A 15,301-nucleotide genomic window follows, 5' to 3' on the forward strand; every position below is an offset into this window, starting at 1 on the left:
AACTACTCCAGACAGTTCATTGAGGAGTACGCTGAAACAGCGAGGCCCCTCACTGAGCTGCTTCGGAACGACACACCTTTCGTGTGGGACAGACCCCAAGAACTCTCCTTCCAGTTCCTAAAACAGAAGTTGGCGTCCGCACCCTGTCTGGCTTACCCAGACAAGGATAAAGAGTTCTACATAGAGGCTACTTTCTCCTCTCACTGCCTGAGCGCTGCTTTGAAGCAGAAACACGACCAGGACATGAGAGTTGTGGCATACGCCAGCAAGCCTCTGAGCAAGGTGGAACTCCAGTTCTCAGACTGTGAGAGAGCCCTCCTCTCTACAGTCTGGGCCGTCGAACACTTTCGTAGTTACATCGGTGGACAGAAAGTGATCATTGAAACGTGTCATCAGCCCGTCACCTTCCTAAACAGCCAGCGTCTGCGCAAAGGAAGAGTGTCAAACAGCCGCATTGCGACGTGGATGATGGTGCTCCAAGGATACAACATTGAGGTCAAGTATGGTCAGAACACCAAGCTAGCGCTAGGACAAGGGCTAGCAGGCTGCCAGCACTGTGACTCTGACTCCGTCATGGGCCCCCTGGACACACCTGCCGCAGTCTACCCAACCGCATCCAATCATCGCTACTTTGATGAGAATGTTTGCCAAGGGCTTCCGAAAGTTTACACTGACGGATGCGCCTACCTTCACGAAGGCCAGCTCCGTGCCGGGGTTGGAGTCGTTTGGGTGGACTGTGACACTAAGCAACCAAATCACTACCGGTTGGGCCAAAAGTCTAGTCAGTACGCCGAAATTGCTGCAGTGTTGATAACCCTCCAGCAGGCGGCAGCCTTGGACATCACTCAAATCGTCCTTTGCTCAGATTCAAACTACGCTAGACACAGCTTCATTTCTCACTTCCCCATGTGGAAGGAGAACCACATGAAAAACGCCAGGAACAGAGACGTGAAACACTCGGAGTTATTCCTAGCGTGTGATCTGCTCACCACTGAGAAAGGCATAATGGTCTACTGGAAAAAGGTCAAAGGTCACTCCAGGACCCTAGGTCCAGAGAAAGATGGTAATGACGAAGCTGACCGCCTTGCTAAGCTCGGTGCTGACCAGGGAACCTGCTGGGAATTCAAAGACGAGTGGCTTCCACCCAAGGCCGTTCACAAGGTCTGCGCGATTACTCGTCGCCATGCTAAACAGGCAGACGAACCTCGGACCGTTGAGGTACCAGTGTTTCTAGGCAGACAACCACAGGACGTGGACCTAGTCACCATGCAGGAACAAGATCCTGACCTGAAGCTCATCCGCGAGCTTCTCCAAAAGGGCCCGATGCCTGAACAACCATCACCACCTATTGGTGCAAGCCAAGATTTGGTAAACCTGCATCGTCAACTCACGCACCTGAAACTACAAAACGATTTGTTAGTTTACATGCGTGACGATCACAGCCCGCCGCGCTGGGTTGTTCCACTCGACCACAGAGGAGTGATGCTTGCCTACGCCCACGACACTCCGGTTGGAGGTCACCGCGGAGCAAAAGCTACCCTCGCGTCACTGACAGAAGTAGCATATTGGCCGTCGATGTCCAAGGACGTACACAGCTATGTCCAAGGCTGCCTCGTCTGTGCCCAGTTTCAACCCTCCCAGCCGCTTGCTAGAGCACCACTGCAACGCAGGGGAATAACCTTCCCTTGGTCCCACCTGCAGATCGACTGGGTTGGACCGGTTCCCAAATCGGCAAGAGGAAACAAATATATGCTAACTGTAACTTGCAGTTTCACAAAGTGGGTGGAATGCCTTCCAGCGCCAAACGATACAGCCGTCACAACCGCTGTACTGCTGATTAACCACGTTTTCAGTCGATGGGGACTTCCACTCTGCATTGACTCTGACCGAGGAACTCATTTCACATCCAGTGTAATGACGTCCCTGTTTGAACTTCTGGGAGTGGAAGTGAGATTCCACCTTCCCTATCACCCACAGTCATCCGGACAGGTCGAACGGATGAACCGCACGGTCGTCTCTATGCTCAAAAAGTACGTCTGCTCCACTGGGAAGGACTGGGACGTCAAGCTCCCTCTGGTCCTGATGGCCATACGGTCCACTCCACAGCGATCCACGGGGGTTACGCCCTTTGAGATGATGACCGGCAGACTGATGACTCTACCACTGCACCTCCTGTATCACCCAGAGGATGTCAGTGTTGCCACTGCCTATACCGCTCATCAGTATGTGGCAGACTTGAAAACACACCTCAGAGCTACGTTCGCGCACGCTCAGAAGAAACTGGAGACCAACGTAGAAGGCGCTAAGGCCTACTACGACCAAAAGACAACCAGCCGCGAATACGAGGTGGGTGACAAAGTATTCTACTTTCGGTTCGCCCAACCGGCACGCAAACCTAAGAAGTTCCTGCCCTGCTGGTCAGGACCATTTGAGATCGTGGCAAAACTCTCTCCAGTTGCATACAGGTTACGCATCACCAAAGCGAGACAGGAGCCTGTCTACAAATGGGTGCATGCAAACCAAATCAAACCCTACGTCAAACCATCCCCGCGGGTACAGAGACCAGACTCCCCGCAGGAGGTAGACGTAGTCGCTACATAGTTCTATGCATGGAAATGGAAAAGGGGGGGAAGTGCACGTTTAACCCACTAACATGTACTAACCGACAAAGAACCAGGCCCCCCGCCGTCACTTTCACTAACCAAGAGTAACTCCTCCTAGACCTCTAACAGGAAGTACCTACTAAAACCTTACAGGGTACTTTGGAACCTACATTCTGCTCTGATTAATGAATCTCTACGTGCAATCAAGACTTTGTCTGAAACCATACATCAGGATATTGTGTACACACGAGTGGTGAGAGATTTGATGCAGGACCTGCTCAGGGAAGTAAGTTCCACGCTGACAGCTTGGTTGAAAGTCGTATTTCCCCGTACTTGGTACCACTGGACCTGCTCAAAGTTAGCTTGACAGCTGCTACCCCTCTACTGTGCACCTTTCACAAATCCACCTAGCGTACAGCCTAGGTAGTGCAATTCCCATTCACGTTGATGCAGAAAATTAGAACTCGGTTTCCTGTTAAATGTTCCCATAATTGAGACACCTCACATCTATAGGTTTAGGTCGATGCTAACATTGGTATTTGAAAGGACGGTAGGCATTTCCACCTTGAACTAGAAACCTGGCACTCCATCATCTCAACCTCGAACAGCATGACTCAGAGATTGAGATCATGGACGCTTTCCAGGGTTATGACTTTGCCTTCGATTTAGAAATTGACCAACAATTACTGATTGAAGGAACCAAACTCGTTAAGTTCACACAAACCCCGCGTGAACTTACTTTGACGCTACATTGACACAGATTATACCACCTTAATCTGCACATTGGTCGCCCTGGGGATGGGATGGCTCATCACGGCCGTGATTGCTTATTCCGCCTACAGGCGTGTTAAGAAACTCCAAGATAAGATGCACTTGCTCACCTACGGTGTGCCTCGTGACCGCGTTCGGGGAGACTCCAAGCGTGAATGTACCACACCTGTCTAAAGGGGGTGAGCAACATTTTCTTTATTATTTTGTAACCCTAAGAGTAGTTCTCACTTTAGTCTACCTCACATTTTTATCTGAGTGTTGCATTATGTCACATTCTTTATAAGCTACACACTGAATGTATGACCTAAGAATGTATTTTATGAGACCTCAAGGTTGCTATGAATTTTCTTGGATGTTATATGTTTTTTTTTGGGTTTTCTGTATTTTTGTTTCTTACTTGGTCACATATTAACTAGTGGTTATGTGCCGGCCCAGCTCAGTCTGTCAATGACTCTGTCTGACGCACCAGCACATTGTAGTACCTCTTAGTTTTATGGTCCTTGTTTTAGCCCAAAGACTGTCCTGATCCACCCTTTGGACCAAAAAGGGGGGAATCTTGGGACCACATAGGTCAATGCGCGTTTGCGAACTATGGACCTCGTACATCACCGCGTGCTCCATAAACTGAACTGTATGGCCGGCGGTGAGATGCCTTTGTGTCCACTCGTGGAGTTAACCGCCCACCGACCTTCCTCCTTCTACACTACTACCTCTCGCATGGACGACATCATCATTGCGTACCACCTGCGTGAGTGGCTTCTTCTCGTTATGCGCGTTGGGGACTATCCCGTTTCCTATCCTCTTTGTGCCTGACAAAGACAAAGACCAAAGGCGCCAGGATCCAAGACAAAGACCAAAGACAAAGGCGTCCAAGGAGACCAACGTCCTAAGGGACAAACCCACCTGTGCTTCCGACAATCAAGTCGACCTACGTTCATGAGGAACAAACCCATCTGTGCTTCCGACGATCGAGCTTTGGGCGCGATCCCCGAAACCAAAAGGGGGAATGTTGAGGGTCTGACCTCATGAGGAAATTACTATGCAGTGATTTTCTCCAAAATGACTGTGCTTAAATTGCTCTGAAAAGCAAATAATCACATCAGCGCCAAGAAACTTCATTTCCCATGATGCTTTGCACACGGAAGCATTGTGATGACGTCACCGCCTAATACCAGAAACACGATCTGCGGGAGGCGGGAGCTTGGAGCTTTCCCGCGACTTCAAAGACTATAAATCATGAATGAGACAAAGAAACCTCGTTCTTTTGCCCAGGATACCTGGCGGTAAGGACACGCTTATCGACGCTCCGACAACTTGAGCACGCGGAAGCTCTAAGTGCCAAGTTGAGCCACGGAACTGCTGGAAACTAAACTGCAAGCCCATCAGATCTGCTCGTTTCTGCTCCCCTCCAGCTGATGTTTGAGGACACAGAACTGCGGAGGGAAACAACAACTCCATCCAGCTCTCAGAAACGCTGTAAGTTGTCAAACTCAGCCCAAAAGGAACTTCGTTTTCTTTGTGTCCAGCCGTGGAGAAACACTCGTGGAGCCAAACAACGAGAAAGCATCAAACCGACGGATGACGCTGGAAACTGCGGAGAAAAACGGAGAACCGTCAAATCATAACAGCGGGGGACGCCTTGCTGCTTTGGTGATCAGAAAACTCATTTTTTTCCTCTCCTTTTCCTCTCCCGTTTCCTCTATAGTCCAGAATAAGCAATAAACCGCGTCTATTGCTTAAAAAGTAGCTTCGTGTTTTCCTCTTTCGTTCCAAATTCGTCCTTCGGGTCATTTTGAAAGAATAAACTGCTTATTAATCATTGTTTGGTATCTTTAAATGTTCGGCCATGGCCAGGCTGATAAACTAAGGATATTAACTCGTGATTAATCTTTTGTGTTGTTGCATGATCCTTTGAAATGTTTTGAGTGATTTAAGGTTAAGTTACTACTGATTCTAAGTGCTTTGGAAGTTAAAGTGCAAGTTGCCACCCACACTTTAGCCAGACAAAGGAGTCAGCCATCTTGTATTCAAGACTCCATTTTGAATCCATACACACGCACACACACTACTCCTTTGTGAGAACAAAGGACCCCATTCATACATCCTACATACACACAAAACACCTTGAACATTATTTTGAATATACATCCTTTTATTATATCACATGGTTATTATTCATTTATGCCACTGTTTATTCATTTGACAAATTGTTAATTAAACGTTATAAAATTCAGATTTTCGTCTCCAGTAGCTTTGTTGTGTCGAAGAGAAGTCTCTGCTCCAAGGATTCTACGAACTTCAAGAAAGACTGATAAGAGTTTTGGATTCAATTTTTCCCCGGTTAAAGGGGAATGGTGCCCCGTATATCTAAGAATATCTTAATTAATTAATAAATCAGTAAATATTTACATATTTACAGAATTTATTGAAGAATCCAAAAGTAAGTTAACGCTTACGAATTGTTCGCTCCTAATAACCCCAACACCGCCCCCCCGCCCAGCCAGCAGAGAAGCAAATCTGTTTCAATGTGACCTTCGTTCCAACATGGCTGACGCATTAGCAGTGATTGTGATTATTTCACTGTAGATGTATTACTGATCGTTTCAGTATCATAACACAAAACATCACAATATTTCCCTGTACCAATATTTTCTTACATCCTTACTAGCAACTTTAAACCTAACCAAAGTTTAACAATACGTTGGAATTATCACAGTTAACTAGACGATTACCAGGCCTCCAACCCTTTAACCTCCAAATTCATCACAGAACACTCAGCAAAAGCCCACCTACCTACTTTCACCTACTTTCACCTACTTTCAATCAACTCTAATCGTTGTCATTTCCATCATTCTCGACTACTTTTATACAAAGTTTCAGCCTTGGTTCTGTTCCTGGCCAAAATTACGTTTAACCCTTCTGTTGTGTTAGGGTCAAGTTTGACCCGTTTTCAACTTTAACTGTATAGAAAGTACATTTTCCTTTTTTGTCCTGGAATGAGGCTTCATCTAATCCTCAGACACACCTATTTAAATGCAGCAAAATCGTCGTCGTCTTCCTCCGCTTACCGTAAATCCTCTAATACAGGCCGGTATTCAATTAAAAGCCGGGTCTAATACAGGCCGGTATTCAATTAAAAGCCGGGTCTCCAATTTTGGCCGGTGTCAGAGTCAGCGGAGGTAAATAATGGCCGGTCTCTTATTGTGGCCGGATGGAATGTGGTCACAAGCAAGTACGAGCGTCCCAGCGGTAGTCCCCAAATCAACCAGCAGAAGGCAGTAGGTGTTCACGCAGACCTTTATGAGGCTTTTTCTTCAACACTTTGTAACGCTACAGACACGATCCTCTATCACGCTCCTACCACACAGAGTCATGGTGTCAGTTAACCATGCTAATTCAACCCGCTCCACAGAACACACATCATCTTCCCTGTGGCTTACATAACACTCACACAACACGCAAATCAGCACATAGGAACTAGCAGAACGATAGGAAACACATATAACACAATACCCAGAATGCACCTGGCTTACAACCCCAGCCAGGTCATTACACTATCAAGTTCAAAGAGAACGTGCTGATTATGCTGCAGAACACTCTGGAGAGCAGCAGTAGGGGTTGTATGAACTACAGTAATCCCTCGTTTATCGCGGTAGATGCGTTCCAGACCTGGCCGCGATAGGTGAAAATCCGCGAAGTAGGGACTCCCAGCATGCCCCTCGCGGGGATTCCCTTCACGTCGCACCTACGTCACAAACCGCGGCTATAAACGGAAGTCGCCTTTCCAGCTCACCACTCAGTCATCGTTTCTTCAGATTCACGATCAGAGTTTCCAACCTACCGATCAATCCAACGAACTATCAGCTCATAGTAAGTTATCTTACTTACTTCTGGAAAGCCCGGCATTTCCGTGTCACTTCGTTGACGCTCGAACGCTCGGGGGTTTCCTAGAGCAGCCGGCGTTTCACCGACGCTATCACTTCCGCGTCTGTGAAACCACGCTCCCTATTGAATTATCGTATGATCACATTCTCTGTGATCAGCAACGCGCTGTGCCAGACCGTAGGTACTGACACGCGATCGTTCATGTCAGTTCATTTCCTTTAATGTTTTCTGTCTTTTATTTGCGCCTGATGCGTTTCGCTGCTGTGGAGCGGGGCGCTGCGGGCATCACCTTGTCCTCCGATGCACTGATCACTGATACGGCCGCCAAACAGCAAGCGCTCCGCTGTTTTTGCGGTCGGTAGATCTATTAGAACTGCAGTTCAAAGGTAACTCATGAGGTGAATATATATGAACCCAGGTAGCAGTTTCTCTTTAGGATTGAGAGGAGATGCAGGAAGATAATAAACAGACAGGACAGAAAAATAGTCAAATAAAAACAAGTTAGTTTTTGTACCTGGTGTTGCAACAAACAGACACCATTGAAGGTCATCAGAAGTGAGGAACAGAAAATGAAATAATTATTTTAATGTTTAGAGCAGCAGGAACTCCGAGAGGCTGCAGGCGCATCCGTGAGTTTGCGGCTGCTGCGCAGGGGGAGGGGGGAGAGGGCTAAAGCAGAAACTACCGTTGTTAAAAGAAACGTGTTTAACTTTGAAAATGTGGGCGCAATTTTAATTGTCAAAAACTCCAGCGAACCATTAGTTCATTTTGCTCAAATAGAAATAGAGGCCTGCCTCTAATACTGGCCCTCCTTCCAATAAAGGCCTGGAGCTTGATGAGCTTGAGTCAAATACAGGCCCGGGCCTGTATTAGAGGATTTACGGTATCCGGGTCCGGGTGGCGGGGGCAGCATCCCAACTAGGGAGCTCCAGACCGTCCTCTCCCCGGCCACCTCCACCAGCTCCTCCGGCAGGACCCCAAGGCATTCCCGGACCAGATTGGAGATGTAACCTCTCCAACGTGTCCTGGGTCGACCCGGGGGCCAGCAAAATCAGTTTTCACAATTTTAGTAAATTCTAAAGGTCTGGAAAAAAAAAGTTACATCTGTAGTGTTACGGGTCCAAAATGACCCCGCAGAGAAAACTGGCTGTTGAATGTATCACTTAAAAGCTGTGGGTTGCTCTGAGGATCAATTATGGCCCAGTGTGCACAGTTATGGCCCACATTACCAACACACACACACACACACATGCACAGTTCAAGATACGGCTTATTTTTTTTTCCATTGTTTAGATTATGGTTAATTCAGAACAACATACCTGTGCTAACACCATATTATTTTCAATGTTCAGTTTATGGTCAGTGCAGGTGCATGTGCGCGCACACAATCACACACACAGTGTGTTTATTTTATGGTTCAATAGTTTGGTTATTTGGTCTGGTTAAATAAAAGTTGGTTTTATGGGAAAAATGTTCTTGTGTCTTTATCCATGCGGGTCCGTTTTGACCCGAAACACCAAAGATGTCACTATTGTTAATAATTTTAAATATTAAAAAAAAAATACACATTTTTTGGTAGATGTACTGTAATATTAGTTTATAACACATTTATAGTTTATTATTACTCATTCTATAAGAAAAAGAAATATATTTAGTGAATTTAAACAGTTTTTGCATTCAAAAACGAGTGCTATGTTTTAAAATACTGTCAGTGGAGCCAACTAAAAAACTATTCACACACATTTATATGAACACATACTAAGCCAGCAATTAGCTGAAAAACAGCATTTGAAGAAAACTGGTGATTTTAGGCATTTTCAAGCATTTTTAAAATCATGGGTCCAAATGGACCCGCCAACACCACAGGTGTTATCAGCTTTCTAATGTAGTACAAGGGTTAACGCAGATCTCCCCTTATTCATAAGGACAACTGGATGTGCTGAGGCTTAGACGGTCAACACTAGATACACAGCTGCTGGTTGTCCTGCCTTTACATATTTACAAATACAGCAAAGATCTGCTGGTTGATCCATGACGGGTTTATAGCTAATGTCATGGAGGTGTGTATATGGGGCAGCCGCAAATATACAAGAGTAGTTATTGTTAGCAGATGTAGGGGAACACGTCGGCACGTTTTGGAAGTGATTTGGTAGTCGGATTTTACAAAATAAAAAATACATGTACAAAATACAATGTTCCTGTTACAAAACAAGAATACAAGTACAAATTGAGAATTACAAGTTACGAATCCAAAGTTACAAGTTACGAATCCAAAGTTACAAGTTACGAATCCAAAGTTACAAGTTACGAATCCAAAGTTACAAGTTACGAATCCAAAGTTACAAGTTACGAATCCAAAGTTACAAGTTACGAATCCAAAGTTACAAGTTACGAATCCAAAGTTACATGTGATGAAACATGTTTGCAGTTACAAAACTTGGTACAAGTTACGCTGAATATTGTCCCAATCCTAGTTCCATAGTCGGAGCGTTTAGTTTGGGTCCACAGCCTGCAGCCCAAGGCTCGGCAGAGCTGTGTATTTGTCCTCAGCGCTGCTCTTTGTAGCAGGAGTCTGAGAGTACAGTGTAATTTTATGTTAATCCATAAATATCTCAAGAAATAAAAAGAACCTTCCCCTTTGTGTGTGGGAACGTGATCATCTCTAAAGACATGCAGAGCTTCTCTGCAGTTATCTAGATTTAATAAAGAAACCGTTTCCACCAGAGGTCTGGGACTTTGTGAGTCTTTGTAGTGTTTTTACCAAAGCTCGGCATATAAACACCCCAAACACTGGCTGGGGATTAAGACAGAACCTTCCTGGTTGTATTCATGGAGTGACTGTTCGAGAGCCAAGGGCTCATGAAGGGTTTATACTGCCTCTAGTGGACTTGTTGAGTGTAACGGCATTCCAGAGTCAAAGTTCGGGGTTTTCAGCCCCGACTTTCTGTGTTTCCATTCAGACGGAGCAGTCGCGTGTTCATTCCTTCACGCTGACGTCTCACTTCCTGTTTCTGTTTTGTTGTGTTGAATCGCCGAAGGAGCGACAGCCAGAGTGCTGCTGAGAGCTGGAGACGTGTTTAGTGCATTTTTAGAATATAAAGTGAAAACGAACCGTTGCTTTGAGCCACGTCTCAGTTTGATACTCTGTCATGCTGAATCTATAACTGGACCAACTAGAAGCGATCGATCAAACATTCGCTTACGTTTACATAGAGACGCCACCTCTGACACAAGTAAATGTCAGTGGTCTCCGATGGGGCAGTTAAAATGTCTGATGTGAGTAAATGTGGTGTGTTTAGATGCCCGCGCCCCTGTTAGCATGGCTGATTGGTGCTTCAGGCGTGGTAAGGGAATGCTTTTCCCACCGGTGGTGTTCATCACCCAACCTCCTCCTCTCACATTCGGGGGTTTATGAAAGTCTTGTGCAACAACAGGAGTTTGAGGAGTAGAACGGTGTTTATAAATCCTTTTCCTGTGGGCTAATTACACGTTTAAACAAGTAGAAACAAGTTTAAAGCTGCACTAAAACATAGCTGCGCATCCTAATTATCTCTCCTTTTCTTTTATGTGGCATAAATCTGTAAAATCAGTCAAAAGATGGAAGCGAAGCCTGCAGAGAGGGGTGAGGTGGAGTTGCAGGACCGTAGGAACATGCAGAAATGTGCACATAGATACGGGAGCGCCTGCACACTTGATTTATTTGACTCATTTTGATCCAAACAGTCATTAAATGGGCTTCCCCTTATTCATTTCTAAACAAATAAGTCCATATATGAGTAATAGTCTTCCTTTTTATCCCCCTCATTCTCCGTCTCCTGGTTCATTCGGAGGATAATTAGCATTGTTGTTTTGTTGTAAACAGCCATTAAGAAATTAGATGTAATTAGTTTCAGCAGCCTACTTTCTCTGTGTTTGTTGACTGGACACTATTTGTTGTTTGAAGTTAAGATGGTGGAGTGTTTTGTCTGCACTCCTTTTGTGAAGTACGGGTGTGTAGATGTTGTGTGTTTTAGGGAAAGTCACACACTTACCGTCTCCGGTTGGTTTTTCTTCTTCTGTTGCCGACATGTTTGTTTTCTGATTTAATGAGGATCCGAGTGACGTTTCCCTCTCTTCTGTTTGCAGACCAACATCCCGTTCCTGCAGAACGTCCTGTCCAACAACCAGTTCCTGCACTCCACCGTGGACACCCAGTTTATTGACGAGAATCCAGAACTCTTCAACCTCAAGCCCACTCAGAACCGAGCTCAGAAGCTCCTGCACTACCTCGGTCCGTGTCTAAACCCTAGTTAGCTCTTTTCCTCTCAGGTTTTATACTCCATGGCACAGTTTTCCTGCGGTTTGAGCTGCCAAACCCGCTCCCGTGTGCAGAGAAACGATGAAGGTTAAAAGCCGCACGAACATTTGGAACAAAATAACAGATTTTTATCTGCATCTGTGGTTCAGATAGGCGAGATGCATCGCCGTTCAACAACTAAAGAGATGGATTGTGTTAGATACAAGTAGACAAGGGAATTGTTTCTCATGCAGGAGAAGAATTCCAGTTCTCAGACGGAGAACGGTAGAAGTAAAATCCCTTCCAGCGAGCCTTAGGTGGGAAAAAAGATCCAACTTCTGTAGGGGAAGTCTAAAGGAGTCTCGCTGATGCTTTTATCTTAGTTTTTTATGTGCCTTTTGTTAAACTGTTCCTATATACTGGTGTGTCTAGGTCATGTGATGGTGAATGGACCAACCACGCCCATCCCAGTCAAGGCTAAGCCGTCCTCCATCGACCCAGCCGTCCCTTCCGTCACCATGGGTAGGTGCTCTCACAGAACAGTCACGAAACACCAGATTAAAGTCTAAATAAATGTCTGTTTAGGTCTAGCTGTTACGTTTAAACGTAGAAAAGGTCAAAACGCTGAACTGGGACACGGATACATCCAGGTGATCATTCCCAGTGGGTTTATTACGAGGTGGTGGCGGTGGCTCGGCGAGGGCCAGGGCTTGTTGTTTCCCCGACTAAACCTGTGGGCGCTGGTGAATCTGTAGGGCTGTTTGGATAAAAGCACCCACCCAATGACAAATGGGCTGTCGCGCAGCCCGATAGCTGCAGGCAGAAAGGCCTTGCTGAACGGCTGAGGCAGGCGCTCTGGGATGGAGGGGTTTTAGCCTGGAGTGCTCCGCTGAACTGTGATCACCGCTCGTCGTTTGTGCCGGCACGAGTCCTCCACTTCTCCCTCTCTGCTCTGCAGGAGCCTTTCTCTGCCTCGCATTTGTTTTCCTGTTTCGCTGTTTTAAACAACCGCTGGAAAATGCATCAATTAAGCATCAAGTAGATGGATTTTCCTGTTTAGGTGGGTCATTGTGATGATGTCACAGCCCGTCGTGGCGTTCATCGGTCGTCTCCTGCTGCTCGTTTCACACGCTGCTGCGTCGGTGTGACGTGTTCATCAGCACCTAGCTCTGCCTCGGCACATTACCCAGCATGCCCTGCAAACAGCACTTTACTGCAAAATAACGTGAATAATATGAATCGTAATCAATCGTGACTAATCGTATCTGACGTCTAAAACCATGCTCGGTGCAGATGGATCAGCTCTGCATGTGTTTTTACTCTTTCTGAGCACGCAGGCTCGTTTTTTTTTTAGACTTAAGCGATTGTTACCCGTCTCACTTGTTGCAGGTCTCCGACACACACGAGCACGCGGGGTGAACCGGCTCTCCGTGGACGCCGTGTGTGCACGCGCTCCGGTTCACCTACCGTAAGCAGCTGATGAGGTGGTTGTATGCAGCACAGAGGCATACCTAAAGACTAGTAATGAGATTTGTAATGTGCTTATGTCCTTTCTTTCATTCGACGGAGGGATTGGGCGAAGAGAGGGATTAGGCCTGTATTATCGCACTGTCTGGAGAGGCGTGGAACCAAGGCCTGGGTTTAATCCCAGCAGAAAGCTGGAGGTGACGGGCGGAGGGGAGAATTTGATCAGGGAAGTGAGGAATGCGTAGCCTTCACAGATGAAAGATGTTGTGTCTCAGAATAAAAGCAGATCAGCTGGGACGCTTCTGAAGAAATCTTCAAGGTTGTGAGCGCAGCTGCCATCCAGAGGTCACTTCATGCAACCCAACGGTAACCTGAGACACGCCGTTGTTCTGAAAACACACGGCCACATTTAGGCTGATAGCAGGTGCAGTGTGAACAAAGATCAACAGAGATGAAAATGCTGATGTCAGTGACTCATTAGGGTAACCGTGGTAACCACACACCTGTGTCCTCGAAGAGCAAAGTCGAAAATACTCCTCAAACAAACCGTAACTTCTAAAAATCAAATGGAGGAAGTGTTCCTGAAGCATCTGGCTGTCCCATGTGTGCATTTTACACACATGCAGCATTTTTATTTTTTTATCAATCCATCACGTCAAAAAGACCTCTCCAATCAGGAGATCTCCAAAGAGAGATCAGGAGGACTTCAGGGGTGCACGATCTCCTAGATTCACGACACGGCCTGTGTTTAGTACAGCACCTTCTGGAGGCCTAGAACCCCCCAAGACGCTTAACAGCACCAACAGTGATACACACACACACACACACACACACACACACACACATTCTCACCCCGGTGGTGATGAGCTCACTGACAGATGCGAGGCTTTCTAAGCACCGGCGCCATCGGTCCCTCCGGTCCTCTGCCAGCAAGCAAGGAGGGGTTAAGCGTCTTGCCCAAGGACACAACAGCAGCATCCTTTGGTCAGAGCCGGGACCGATCCAACAACCGATGTCGGTACAAGATCGGTTCGGGGTCCTTCGACTGCCGAAGACGTCACATGACTGCAAATCTACTCGGCTTTCACACACACGTTTTGGAAAGACATCAGCTGTTTTGTTAATAAATTCTTGTTTGTTAACACCTAAATGTTTTCTTTATAGTTGTAATTTGTTAATAAAACACCATATTATCTTTGTTTTGTAAAGAATGTGAAACTGCATAAAACCAACATCGGACTGACACAAAACAGAACAGTTCTTATATGTGAAGCCACATCTGTTAGTATTAACGTGGAGCTCGTCTGTATATCTCCTTCGTTGTTATCTAAAAACATTCTTTGACTCAAAATGTTGCTTGGTGTCTTTCAATAAAGTTCTTATATTTTATTTTGCCCCGTTTCATCAACATCAAGAGCTTTTGAGGGTCACCGTTTATCATTTGCTTATATTTTACATTTCCTTTAGAAATTCAAACACATTTTCTCCAACAAGTGTTGATTTTTGGACTACATGACTACAACCGCTAAGACTACGACCGTAAATTTGTTCTGACCAATCAAAATCATAGTGTGATAACGTCACTTCCGTACGCTTCATGTTCAGCCAATCAACTACTCTGACGTCATCGGCAGTCGAAGGACCCCGAGCCGATCCTGCACTGACACCGGCTCTCCCCCCTGAGCTACTGCTGATGTCGGCTCTAGTTGTGTCAGAACTTGGGGTGCCATGGTGAACGGCAGTATCACCTCGCAGGCTCTTTGCGTCTTGTTGTCACAGCTGATATAAAAGTCGTGGACGCCTCTTCAAAGCTAACTTAGACAGACTCCAGTGAGACTGCTGCCATCTTGACAAGCTGTGATGTCACATTTACATATAGATGTAGATCTCTGGCCTCCCTTAGTAAAACTATAAATTACATTATCTGTTCAGTCAAATATTCTGTGACTCGGTAAAACTTGACATGAGCTGAAAAAAACAGCTGTTTTAATAACCATCACGGGTAAAGGGAGCTCCATGAACCATGCCATGGCACCACTGGTTACCAGAACCTGCTCTCACTCGCTGGTGAAGAGCCGTTAGGAGAAAGAGCAGATCCGGTTCTGCTCCCTAATTAGGAAGTGTAATCTGGAATATTCCCTCTGAAGGCTGGTTACTGGTGACTCATGCATAGTTTAGAGTTGCACCTTGTTCCAATTATTGTCCGCATTTATTTAATGGAGGACATCTAGAGGTTAACCACCAGATGCCTCTGAGCCAGCTCCAGGAAAAATGACACTACATCTCCTAAATGTGCGCT

General features: G+C 46.0%; 1 protein-coding gene across 2 annotated transcripts in view; it reads left to right on the forward strand.

Annotated features, from left to right (window-relative positions):
• Positions 1 to 15,301, forward strand: part of pcxb (pyruvate carboxylase b) — a 471,382-nt gene that overhangs the window by 374,175 nt on the left and 81,906 nt on the right. For both annotated transcript variants that reach the window (XM_015952373.3, XM_015952374.3), the window contains exons 13-14: positions 11,385 to 11,529; positions 11,968 to 12,057. In XM_015952373.3, coding sequence (XP_015807859.3) covers positions 11,385 to 11,529; positions 11,968 to 12,057 — 235 coding nt within the window. The remainder of the gene's footprint in view (positions 1 to 11,384; positions 11,530 to 11,967; positions 12,058 to 15,301) is intronic.

The sequence above is a fragment of the Nothobranchius furzeri genome, chromosome 14 (assembly GCF_043380555.1).
Source record: "Nothobranchius furzeri strain GRZ-AD chromosome 14, NfurGRZ-RIMD1, whole genome shotgun sequence".
Lineage (NCBI taxonomy): Eukaryota > Metazoa > Chordata > Actinopteri > Cyprinodontiformes > Nothobranchiidae > Nothobranchius > Nothobranchius furzeri.